Raw genomic sequence first — 13,619 nt, forward strand, 5'->3', positions numbered from 1 at the left:
TCGGCTGCCGTCCATGGGGTCGCACAGAGTCGGACACGACTGAAGTGACTTAGCAGCAGCAGCAGCAGCAGCATGAGAAGCCCACAAGTAACATACTTAGCAGGGGAAACTGATAGTGTTTCCTTTAATATGAGAAACAAGGCAAGGATGTCCACTCTTGACACTTTTATTCAACATAGTACTGGAAGTCCCAGCCGGAGCAATTAGGTAAGAAAAAGAGATAAAAGTCCTTCAAAACAGAAAGAAAGCAGTATAATTATCTCTCTTGTTTATTTGTTCCTTTTAACTTTATTCAGGTAGATTTTTTTGGTTTACTATCGATCAAATTATTAGCAACTTCTAACCACATGGTTAATGCTATTTTTTGCACAATACTCTATTTCCTCTAGTGACTTATACCCAAATTATGATATATTAAATGTTAAAATACTATGGTCTGTTTCTGGATTTCTTTTTATTTGAAAATGCATCTGCTACTACTATTTTTTTTTTTTTACGATTATAGCTTACAATATTAAAGACTTGCACATGCTTCTCCACTTAACAAGCAGCTCAATCCACTCTATAATCCTCTTTCTCTGAATCATCTTGTCTACTATTAGTTCTAAATATATTTGGAACAAGTTTTAATAGCTCAAAAAATATAGGTTTTTTTAAAAATTGTAATTCCTCTACCAGTTATTCTACCATGTAACTGCAAAAAACACTAGTGCTTTTAAGACTAATAATTTTACTATCTAGAAGCATACTAGGTTTCTACCATTACATAAACATTCTAATATAAATATTTTTTATAATTCTATTTTCTTTCATACCCCTTACAATGATTGGTTGTAAGTACTGAATATTTAGCAATTAGTACAATTGTAAATAGGATCTATGTTTTTATTGTATCTTTTGTTTTATTTATTTTTCAAATTTTGTTAATATTTAGGAAAGACACCATTTTTTTCTTCCTCTTTGATTAACAGTTCATTCCTGGAATCCCTTAACACTGTGTCACTTTCATGAAAGTCTCTTCCTGCTTTGTTTTTCTTGAGCCTTTTTCCCTAGGACAGATACAAATAAAACAGTAAGCCAACACAAAAGTGAAAAGACATGGAAGAAGCCTATGTGCCCTCAGTTCAGTTCAGTTCAGTTGCTCAGTCGTGTCTGACTATATATCCTACATGTTTATTTTTCTAGAACAAGCTAATCCTTTGTTCCCCAGCTTGGGTGAAAACTGTGACCTCTGCCCTGAGAGTTGGAATGAATCTTGTGAAGAAAAAGACCAAACTCCCAGAGCAAAATTTGGGAAGGCACTTCGATAGTTTCTACTTTTACTTTTAGACACCATTCATTGCATTGGTCAAAAGTTTTTGGAAAAGGCAAATGGAACACAGAAAGTCATAGAATCCTTTCCCAATCATCACTTTAAAATCCCAATATTTACTACTCTCCTTCTCTCTTTTTGTAACATTTCATTTTCAGGGAAAGTCAGATGGTCCGAATCTCACAGGCAACACAATAGGACTCTTTTCCCCGAGATACATTGCCATCTGTGGGAGGGAAGGGGCTCTTGTTTTCTCCTTGGTCTCCCTCAGGTCTTCAGTGACCTGGGCAGGTCACAGACCTACAGACACCACCAATCTCAGAGAGCTTACTGCCCTCACTGGGCTGAGGTCTGCCAGGGTCTGAGGGATGAGAATCTGGTGTTTGGATCAATGCATCTTTGTAAAACACCTTCAGGGGTGTGTATGTCACACCAGGGCATCTAATTTTGGCTTCTTCACCACGAAACGCTGGTGCATACTGATGTTGGTCTGATTGATCCAGGGAAGCCTGGGGGAGTCTGAGGTCACTGTGGGGAGGGATGAGATTGTAGCTAAAGGCACTGATCACCTGGAAATAGCTTAGATCTTACCTTGTTTGGGGGACAGGGTCTCAACTCATGTTTTGCCCTCCTCGTCACAGACCCTGAGTGTATAGCTCCCCCAAGGGACACTTAGAGGGTTTACTCACTCATTTTCCACATCCTGGATGGTGTCGGGCAGAGGCTTATTCCTGGTTTCAGGAAGGAGTGGGACAACAAGACCAGCGAGGATGGGTAAGACTCCATAGATGATCCAGGGCAGGTGAGGAGAATACACACTTAGGATCATCAAGAGGGGAGCCAGCACTGCCCCAGTATTAGCAGCGATTCCCGTGATTCCTACAGATGTTACCCTTAGGGTATAAACAATAATACAAGAAAGTCAAGTACAAATCTACAATATAATTTGTGATTTATTATTTTGCTTTGATTATGGGAGATAGCATAGCAGTGGAGAAGGCTGACGACATGCTTGCTTTTGAAATTTTCTTAGTCATAAGCGACTTTTTTCAAATTCAAGTACATTAAGTGCATTAAAACACAGTTTGATCATTAAAAAAGGTATCATTACTTATGCCATCTATCCTTTGTGTGGTTCAGAAGACTATATAAGATGATGCATTTAAGGACATCACCCAGTGCCCAACAAAGTCTGCTTTAAATGAATTTGCTTATAAATTGCTGGTGTTTTGTAATTATAATTGATTGCTTTGATAACTAACCAATCTTCTTTTCTTCCTTCAGTAAATGTCAGTTAACTCAGAAATATTTGCTTTGATCCTAAAAGAGTATTCAAGAGATTTCAGTATACCTGAGCACAGTAGGAATTAGTTCACTTCCATGGCAAAAATTACTGGCAGACGTGGCAAAAGAAGCTCCTGTTGCCAAGGTTGCCAAAGTCATACGCAGGGCCTGCATTTCTGGAGAGAGAAAGATCAGAGAGGCTCATGAAATCTGAGCTGAAGCAATTGCATTCCTGTAATTACAAACGAAGAAGATCTGAATGGAGGTGTTTGCAAGTACACATTGTAGCGAAACTGCACAGGGGTCGAAAATGTGCAGTCTAACAGGCTGAGAAATGTGACTTATCTACTTTTTATGGCTCATGAAGGATGAAAGGGTCTGGGTTATTTCATCACTTCTCTGGGAATGTCTGAGATTTGCAGAAGAGGAAAAGGAAGGTGAGACCAGAAGGCGTTCTCTTGCACGAATTCTGTTCTCTGTCTCCTCTGCCCTTGAGGTAGAATGTAGAACTCTTGTTGGCAGTTCCTGAGAGGTATGATCATCACTTAAATCCTCACGAGTTTGAAACATTGGTGCGTATGCAATATTTACAAGGTACTTATATTGCAGAGGAATATAATAAAAGGGCAGTACTGCTATGTTAATGAACAATTTGAAGAGTAACTAGATTTAGAATAATGTTAGAAAATCTGGAGTAAGGACTTTCACAAGGGAAAGAATGCTAGCCTTCAGGAAACACTGAAGGCAAGGTTCGGTCAGTTTCCACCCGGTTACAGAAAATCTCACAAGAATATTGCAACATTGGAGTGACATGGATTGTAAGGCAGCAGACTTGCTCTGCTGATGCTGTTCAAGATGAAGAGAGGAGCAAGACTAAAAACAGAGCTACCATATGACCCAGCAATCCCACTAGTGGGCATATATCCTGAGAAAACCATAATTCTAAAAGCGTATCTACTCCAATTTGATTGCAGCACTGTTTACAATAGCTAGAACATGAAAGCAACCTAAATGTCCATCAGCAGATGAATGAATGGATAAAGAAGAGGTGGTACATATATATAAGGGAATACTACTCAGCCATAAAAGGAATGAAGTTGGACCTCTTTTAGTGATGTAGCTGATCCTAGAGTCTGTCATACAGGGTGAAGTTAGTCAGAAAGAGAAAAACAAGTATTGTATGTTAATGCATATGTATGGAATCTAGGATTAACATATATATACTGCCACATGTGAAATAGCTGGCTAGTGAGAAGTTGCTGTATTGCACAGGAAACTCAGCTCAGTGCTCTGTGATGAGGTAGATGGGTAGGATGGGGGTGGGTAGGAGGGAGCTCCAAAAGGGAGGCGATCTCTGTATACATATAGCTGATTCACTTTTTTCGTACAGCAGAAACTAACACAACATTATACAACAATTATGTTCCAATAATAATAATAAAAATGATGAGGAGTGGAACCTGCCAATCAAGTATCATGTAAAATATATAACTGCACACTGGGAGTCAGGTGAAGCATGGTGACCATCTGGGTTCCCCTATTTATTACACATGATTGCTTAATTCAGTGAAATTGATTCTAAGACTGGCCCTTAACTACAGTGACTTGTTCCTAATGGATATTTCTTCTCTGCCTGAAGATAATAAATTTTTGTTTTCTTGAAGTCAAGACCACACCCCTAAACCAGAGTTGGAGAATATATATACATTCTGGAGACAGAATCATGGAATAAAATGTCATGGTTCACTGCATGAAGCAAAGCACTCAAAGCTGGTGCTCTGGGACAATCCAGAGGGATGGGGTGGAGAGGGAGGTGGGAGGGGGGTTCAGGAATGGGGACACATGTACGCCCGAGGCCGATTCATATTGATGTATGGCAAAAACCATCGCAATATTGTAAAGTAATTAGCCTCTGCTGCTGCTGCTAAGTCAATTAGCCTCTAATTAAGATAAATAAGTTAATTAAAAAAAAAAAGAGAGCCTGAAGAGAGGAAGTGACAGTATTGTGTCCTTGCATGAGATGCAGTTACAAGGTCTAGACCCTCCAGACTGTTGTTTAGTCGCAAAGTCGTGTCCAACTATTTGAGATCTCATGGACAGTAGCTCGCCAGGCTCCATGGGGGTCTCCAGGCAAGAATACTAGAGTAGGTTGCTGTTTCCTTCTCCTGGAGATCTTCCCAACCTAGGGACTGAACCCGAGTCTCCTGCATTGCAAGCAGATTCTTTACTGCTGAGCCACCAGGGAAACTCCTAGACCCTTCTGCTGTTGCTGCTGCTGCTAAGTCACTTCAGTCGTGTCCGACTCTGTGTGACCCCAAAGACGGAAGCCCACCAGGCTCCCCCATCCCTGGGATTCTCCAGGCAAGAACACTGGAGTGGGTTGCCATTTCCTTCTCCAATGCATGAAAGTGAAAAGTGAAAGTGAAGTCGCTCAGTCATGTCTGACTCGTAGCGACCCCATGGACTGCAGCCTACCAGGCTCCTCCGTCCATGGGATTTTCTAGGCAAGAGTACTGGAGTGGCTTGCCATTGCCTTCTCCGTACTTACTATAAAAAGGCATGACTTCCCTGGCCATCCAGTGGTTAAGGCTCCGCACTTCCACTGCAGGGGGCGTGGCTTCGTTCCCTGGTCAGGGAGCTAAGACCCTTGCATGCTGCACCGCATGGCCAAAAACAAGCAAGCAAGCAAACGCCCAAATCAAGCGTGACTGGGCAAAGCCAAGTGATCAAATGCTATCTTAAAGAGACTGCCAGTAATACATGGTATCAGTTTCCAGATACTTCTTGGACATGATATCAGAGCTAACCTTGATGGATCTTTGGCTCTTTTTCCAGCGACTTAATAGAATATGTACTAAAAACACCTGGGGCTTCCTAGGTGGCGCTAGTGGTAAAGAACCCGCCTGTCAATGCAGGAGAGGCAAGAAACGCAGGTTCAAACCCTGAATCAGAAAGATCCCTTAGAGGAGGGCATTGCAATCCATTCCAGTATTCTTGCCTAGAGAATTCCATGGACAGAGGATCCTGGTGGGCTACAGCCCATAGGGTCACAAAGAGTCAGACAAGACTGAAGTGACAGCATGCACATATACTAAAACTCCAGATTGGTTTTGGGGAATCGTTAGAACCCAATCTCCACTTTCTTCTTGCTTGAAATAGGTGTGACCAGTACAATTCATGAGAAATGAGGGTGGGGAAGGCATTTTCTTTCTTGAATATTTGGCCTTTTCTTACCTTCAGACACACATGTGATGGTTAGAGTGAAGACTGCCAGCAGAAATATGAAAAGCATCTGGGTTATTCGACGGCCCAGGTGATTCAGTGCCAAAAAAGTGACGTAATTGGCTGGGATGGTGACTATGCCAAAGAGAATCTGGAACATGAAAATATTGTTCCCCAAGTGCTGGAGGTGGAGAGTCAGGCCAAAATGGGTCAGCACGTTTGCAAATCTGTGGTGAACAAAGGTGAAAGACACATAAGTTTAGACTATAGGCCCTACAAATTGCAATAATATTGGCCCAGACAGGCAGTGGTTGGCGATAAACTATTAAGGAATGGTCTATTTTCTGAAATATTTCCTTGCAAGATTATCAGTTTAAGATTATCATAAAATGATTGTATGATGATGGAGGTCATAATTATTATTCCACTTTGGGAGAGAGTTTTGCTCTAGAGGAGATATGATGGAGCCTTCCAGAATTTTAGCTTTTTTCCTATACCTTGATCTGGATACGGAATTATTCATTGAACAGCATCTATTTGTTCATTTTACTATTTGTAGTTTTACTTTAATTAAAATTAGAACAAGTGAAGAAACTTGTAGCCAAGAAACTTACAGCTAGTCATGTGCCATGATTGACATTCTCAGCATCTGTAGTGATAAGCCTGTTCGGGTGGTGTGACAAACAGAACTCCTCACTGTATAATTACTTCTGTGCTTGCTTTTTCATAACCTTTTCACTTTTAACCAAACATAGCAACCATATTCTTAACTTCCTCATACTTTGTCTCAAATCTGCCCCTCCAGCATGTTATAGATGTTGAAATAACAAATACAATCACATCTCCACTATTTTAACATCCCTCATGTGCTGTGTGAAGCCCACCTCACAAACGACAGGAGACAGGTCCTTTTACGCAGGTTGGGTGTGCGGAACAAGTCAAACACAGAAGGTTTGGTCTCTGCTGCCTTCAGCTCCTCCTGCATGGTGGATCTCAGGACCTTCAACAAAACAAACTGTTCAGTGGTCACACAATTGTAGGCTTTGTGAGGTTCCCAGTAGAGGACCAGGTAGCTGACTTCCCTTTGTTTCTAATGGAAAATATAGACACTGATTATGTAATGACAGGTGTACAGTGTTATGAATGGAGAATCATGGAGTTAAAGGGAAACTGTGCAGTGACAATGACATTTTGGCATGAGACTCAATTTGCCTGTTGGGAATCAAAAGGGGTGTCAAGATTGTAGATTTAGGTCAGGAAGGCACTAAAGGAAGAATTACTTGAATTTAGGTCCAAAGCTTCATTTTTACGAGCAGGGCCTGAGAGTCTGGCAACTGAGCTTGGTTCTCAGTTGGCTTCTCTTGGTAGAAAAAGAGTTTTTTTCAGGAAGGAGACTAATTCTCATGACAGTCTTAGCTTTGGTCCATGAGTCAGCCTCTTTAAGGGAAACCCTAGCATGTTGTGCCTTCATGAATGAAATGACTGGCATTAAATCTAAGGATAAAGTAAGAGGAGATCTTGGAGTAGTATATTTTATGCCCAGACTTTATTACCTGGTGTTATACAATGGCTCTGCCATTTGCCAGGTATGTACCTTGAGAAGTTAATTGAATATTTTTTCGCCTCAGTGTCCTTGTCATTAAAAAGAAGAATAATCAGATGAATAAATCAGAGAATCAGGATTAGGATATTAGGAGAACGAAAAATAATGCCTTTCTCACAGAGATTTGTAGTCACAAACGTGCATATCAGTTTACATCTAGGTCAGCTGGGATCCTTATTAACTTATTAAGTAAAAATTTTTATTTATTACTTTTTAATTGAAATGCAGTTGATTTATAATATCATTTAGTTTTGGGCTTACAGCAAAGTGATCCACATATATATTGTGCATATAATCATATGTATAAAATTTTTCAGGTTATTTTTATTATGGGTTATTATAAAATACTTAATATTATTCCCTGTGTTATAAAGTATACAGTAAACTCTTGCTGATTACCTATTTCATGTATATTAGTGCTAGTTGCTCAGTTGTGTCTGACTCTTTGAAACCCCATGGACTGTAGCCCGCCAGGCTCCTCTGTCTTTGGCATTCTCCAGGCAAGAATACTGGAGTGGGTAGCCATTCCCTTCTCCTGGGGATCTTCCCAACCCAGGGATCAAACCCAGGTCTCCTGCATTGCACGCAGGTTATTTACTGTCTGAGCTACTAGGGAAGCATTCACTGGATACCATTAACTATAGTCACCAGGCTGTACATTAGATCCCCAGACTTATATCTGAAGGTTTTTACATTTTGATCTATGTCTCCCCATTTCTCCTTTTCTCCAGCCCCTTGCAACCACTATTCTGTTCTGTGCTTCTAAGAAACTGATTTTTTCTGTTTTCAAGATTGCACATGTAAGTAATAACATAAAATATTTGTCTTGCTTATTTCCCTTAGCATAATGTGCTCCAGGTTAATCCATGTTGCTGCAAATGGAAAGATTTCCTTTTATTTTTAAAAGTCAGAATAATATTCCATTGCATATGTCTGTGTATCTCACACTTTCTTTACTCATTTAACTTTTGAAGGACATCTAGACTGTTTCTAAATTTTGTCTATTGTGAAAGCTGCTTAATTAATATGGATGTGCAGATTTCTCTTCAAGATACTGATTTCATTTCCTTTGGATATACACCCAGAAGTAGAATTGCTGGGTCATATGGTAGTTCAGTTTTTAATTTTTTGTGAAACTACCATAGCATTTTCCACAATGGCTGTACCAATTTACATTCCCATCAACATTGTGTGTAAGGATTTCCTTTTTCAACATCCTTGTGAACATTTGTTATCTCTTATCTTTTTGACAATAGGTGTGAGATAATACTTCATTGTGGTTTTAGTTTGCATGTCCCTAAATTATGCTGTGCACCTTTTCACATACCTATTGGCCATTTGTTTCTTCTTTAGAAAAATATCTATTCAGATCCTTTGCTCAAAATTGAATTATTTGCTCTTTGGATAAAAGTTAAGTTTCTTTATATATTTTGAATATTAACCCCTAATCAGATATATGGTTTGAAACTTATTTTTCAAAATATAAATTTATTTATTTTAATTGGAGGCTAATTGCTTTACAATATTGTAGTGGTTTTGCCACACATTAGTTTCTCCCAAGTTGTAAGTTGCCTTTTCAATTCATTGTTTTCTCAGTTGTGCACAGGCTCTTTAGTTTGATGCAACCCTACCCTTTTATTTTTGCTTTTGTTGCTTATGCTTTTGGTGTCTTATTCAAGAAATATTGCCAAGAAGCTTTTTTCTTGTTTCCACCCCCCTGGCCCAGGAGTTTTATGCTTTTCAGTTCAGTCACTCAGTTGTGTCTGACTCTTTGCGACCCCGTGAACTGCAGCACGCCAGGCCTCCCTGTCCATCACCAATTCCCGGAGTCCACCCAAACCCATGTCCATCGAGTTGGTGATGCCATCCAACCATCTCATCCTCTGTCGTCCCCTTCTCCACCTGCCCTCAATCTTTCCCAGCATCAGGGTGTTTTCAAAAGAGTCAGCTCTTTGCATGAGGTGGCCAAAGTATTGGAGTTTCAATTTCAACATCAGTCCTTCCAATGAACACTCAGGACTGATCTCCTTTAGAAAGGACTGGTTGGAGCTCCTTGCAGTCCAAGGGACTCTCAAGAGTCTTCTCCAACACCACAGTTCAAAAGCATCAATTCTTCGGTGCTCAGCTTTCTTTATAGCCCAACTTCACATCCATACATGACCACTGGAAAAACCATAGCCTTGACTAGATGGTCCTTTGTTGGCAAAGTAATGTCTCTGCTTTTTAATATGCTATCTAGGTTGGTCATAACTTTCCTTCCAAGGAGTAAGTGTCTTTTAATTTCATGCCTGCAATCAGCATCCACAGTGATTTTGGAGCCCAGAAAAATAAAGTCAGCCACTGTTTCCATTGTTTCCCCATCTATTTGCCATGAAGTGATGGGATCATATGCCATGATCTTAGTTTTCTGAATGTTGAGCTTTAAGCCAACTTTTTCACTCTTCTCTTTCACTTTCATCAAGAGGTTCTTTAGTTCTTCTTCACTTTCTGCCATAAGGGTGGTGTCATCTGCATATCTGAGGTTATGGATATTTCTCCTGGCAATCTTGATTCCAGCTTGTGCTTCCTCCAGCCCAGAGTTTCTCATGATGTACTCTGCATATAAGTTAAATAAGCAGGGTGACAATATACAGCCTTGACGTACTCATTTTCCTATTTGGAACCAGTCTGTTGTTCCATGTCCAGTTTTACTGTTGCTTCCTGACCTGCATACAGGTTTCTCAAGAGGCAGGTCAGGTGGTCTGGTATTCCCGTCTCTTTCAGAATTTTCCACAGTTTGTTGTGATCCACACAGTCAAAGTCTTTGGCATAGTCAATAAAGCAGAAATAGATGTTCTTCTGGAACTCTCTTGCTTTTTTGATGATCCAGCGGATGTTGGCAATTTGATCTCTGGTTCCTCTGCCTTTTCTAAAATCAGCTTGAACATCTGGAAGTTCATGGTTCATGGACTGCTGAAGCCTGGCTTGGAGAATTTTAAGCATGACTTTACTAGCGTGTGAGATGAGTGAAATTGTGCGGTAGTTTGAACATTCTTTGGCATTGCCTTCCTTTGGGATTGGAATGAAAACTGACCTTTTCCAGTCCTATGGCCACTGCTGAGTTTTCCAATTTGCTGGCACATTGAGCGCAGCACTTTCACAGAGTCACCTTTCAGGATTTGAAATAGCTCAACTGGAATTCCATCACGTCCACTAGCTTTGTTCGTAGCGATACTTCCTAAGGCCCACTTGACTTCACATTCCAGGATGTCTGGCTCTAGGTGAGTCTGAGTGATCACACCTTCATGATTATCTGGGTCATGAAGACCATTTTTTGTACAGTTCTTCTGTGTATTCTTGCCACCTTTTCTTATATCTTCTGCTTCTGTTAGGTCCCTACCATTTCTGTCCTTTATTGAGCCCATCTTTGCATGAAATATTCCCTTGGTATCTCTAATTTATGCTTTTAGGACTTACCTTTAAGTCTTTAATCTATTTGAAGTTAATTTTTGTGAGTTGTGTATGACTGGGACTCAGTTTCATTCTTTTGCATATGAATATCTAATTTCCCCAATACCATTTATTGGAGAGATTTTTCTTTCCTCATTGTGTGTTCCCTCATTAAAATCTTGTTGAACATTTATGTATGGGTTTGTGTCTGGGCTGTCTATCTGATCCACCATTCTTTGTGCCTGTTTTTATGCCAGCATCATACTGTTTTGATTATTATAATTTTGTGATATAGTTTGAAATCAAGATGTGTGATACCTCCAGCTTTGTTCTTCTTTTTCAGGATTGCTTTGTCTATTCAGGGTCTTTTGTGGTAACGTGCAAGTTTTAGGATAGTTTTTCTACTTCAAAGAAAAATGCATTTGAATTTTGATAGAGATTGCATTGAATTTTATATTATTTGGGGTAGTATGGATCTTTCACAATGTTAATTACTCCAATCCAATACACGGAATATCTTTCCATTTATTTTTGTCTTCAGTTTCTTTCATTAATATTTTATAGTTTTCTGTATACAGAAAAATTTCACCTCCTTGCTTAAGTTATTCCAAAGTATTTTATTGCTTTTTTACTATTGTAAATGGGTTTGCTTTCCTAATTTCTCTTTCATATAGTTGGTTGTTAGTGTAGAGAAATGTAATTAATTTTTAATATTGATTTTTTATTCTTCAACTTTACTGAATTTGCTTATCAATTCTAACAGGCTTTTTATATGGAGTCATTAAGATTTTCTATTGTGTATACTTAATAAACAGAAACTTCAATTAAATAGAATCAAGAGATTAGAAGGGGGAGCTTCCATGTCTTGTGATAGTAGTAGAACCAAAAAGGAAGAAGAAAGACTCCTTTTCTTTCCTGGCAAGGACAAACCAATGAAGCCATGGACTCTTTGTTAACTATAAAAGATCTCCTAACTGCTTTTTCCTCCCTATAAAGGTGTTTTCTTTCCCTTGCCATGCAGGAACTTGCACATGGCTCACCATGGTTGCAAGCCCTGAAATGCAATTCTCTGTTGATCCTGAATAAACCCATCTTTACTGGAGAAATACCTAGCAGTCTGTTTATTTCATGTCAACACTGTACATAAGATCATATCATCTGCAAGCAGAACTAATTTTACTTCTTCCTTTCTGACCTGGATGGCTTTATTTATTTATTTTTTTGCCTAATTATTATGGTGAGGATTTCAAACTATGTTGAATAGAAATGATGAGTGTGGGCATCTTTGTCTTGTTCTTGATCTTAAAGAAAGGCTGTTAACTTTTCACCATTGAGTATGATGTTAGCTATGGGCTTGTCATATATGGCCTTTATCATATTTAGGTACATTGCTTCTTTACCTGATTTTTTGAGAATTTTTGTCATGAAAGGATATTTAATTCTGTGGAATCTTGATCCCAGAGAGCTGGACACAACAGTGACTGAGGTTCCTAGGGAAAGGTCTCACCACAGTGACAGTGCCAACCTTGGAGAAGAAACACAGTGTCTAGGACTCCAGATATCTCTGACATCTGATCAGCATAGGTGAAGCCTATATGAGTCCTCAGAAGCAAAGTCTGTAAAAGTCCATGAGGGTTGAGGCTTGCAGAAGTATCCTGCTCTCCATTTCCTCACAGGGTAATATCCCTGCATGGGGACTCCTGTCACCAAGCTACTCTGGATTGGAGCACGAGGTGATGCAGGTAAAATGTTTCCTGAACTTCTTTTGGGCAGATATCCTTTTGACTTTTGTGTTCCTGCTGTTTTGTCCTTGTAGTCCAGCGTTTTTCCAGAGCTATTTTTGTTGGTTGGTAGTTGTTTATTTTGGGCTTCCCTGATGGCTCAGTGTAAAGAATCTGCCTGTCAATGCAGGAGATATGGGTCAGGAAGATCCCCTGGAGAAGGAAATGGCAAACCACTCCAGTATTCTTGCCTGGGAAATCCTAGACAGACAGACAGAGGGGCCTGGAGGGCTATAGGCCATGGGGTTGCAAAAGAGTTGTATACAACTTAGTGGGTAAACAACAACAACAAGCTGTTTATTTATTGTTTTTAAGGGAAAGACAAATGTTGGCCCCTCCCAGCCCTTCATCCTGCTGATGATACCCTGCTGCTAGATATTTAAAGTCACATCTATTATTCCAATTTTCACTGGAGTGAAAAACAAAGATTTTGCTTTCTGTCTTTCTGTGAACTTAAAATTGTATCTAAGTTGTATGTGTTTTGGGAAAAAGAGATGTGTTATATACTGGGCTCTCAGACATTCAAGATTGGAGTAATAATGTGTATATGTGAAATATGGAAAAAATGGCACAGATAAATTTATTTGCAGGGCAGGAATACAGATGCAGATGTAGAAGTAGACACATGTACACAGCAGAGGAAGGGGAGGGTGGATGTACTGGGAGATTAGGATTGACATATATATACTGCCCTGTATAAAATAGATAGCTGCATAGCACAGGGCGCCTGTGATGATCTAGATGGGTGGGAAGGATAGAAGGTGGGAGGGAGGCCCAAGAGGGAGGGTATGTATGTATGCATATAGCTGGTTCACTTCATTGTACAGCAGAAACTAACACAACATTGTAAAACAGTTATACTCCTGTTAAAAGATAAAACGATATTTGAGTGGATATAAGTGGAACAAATTTAAGTTATGATTGAAGTGGGTGTGTCAGGCAATTCATCAGATGAAATTAAAACAAGATTAAGATCACAAATTTCTAA

The 13,619-nt window shown here is 39.6% G+C and overlaps 1 protein-coding gene across 1 annotated transcript in view; it reads right to left on the reverse strand.

The window, feature by feature from the left end:
- Positions 1-988: 988 nt before the first annotated feature.
- LOC129548438 (organic anion transporter 7-like) overlaps positions 989-13,619 on the reverse strand; it is a 30,225-nt gene continuing 17,594 nt past the window's right edge. Inside the window, exons 6-10 of the mRNA XM_055414961.2 lie at positions 6,703-6,818; positions 5,831-6,045; positions 2,664-2,772; positions 2,002-2,205; positions 989-1,049 (exon numbers count right to left, since the gene is read on the reverse strand). Of these exons, the coding sequence (XP_055270936.2) occupies positions 989-1,049; positions 2,002-2,205; positions 2,664-2,772; positions 5,831-6,045; positions 6,703-6,818 (705 nt within the window). The remainder of the gene's footprint in view (positions 1,050-2,001; positions 2,206-2,663; positions 2,773-5,830; positions 6,046-6,702; positions 6,819-13,619) is intronic.

The sequence above is a fragment of the Moschus berezovskii genome, chromosome 25, assembly GCF_049115385.1.
Source record: "Moschus berezovskii isolate FMDL1 chromosome 25, NW_MosBer_1.0, whole genome shotgun sequence".
NCBI classification, from domain to species: Eukaryota; Metazoa; Chordata; class Mammalia; order Artiodactyla; family Moschidae; genus Moschus; species Moschus berezovskii.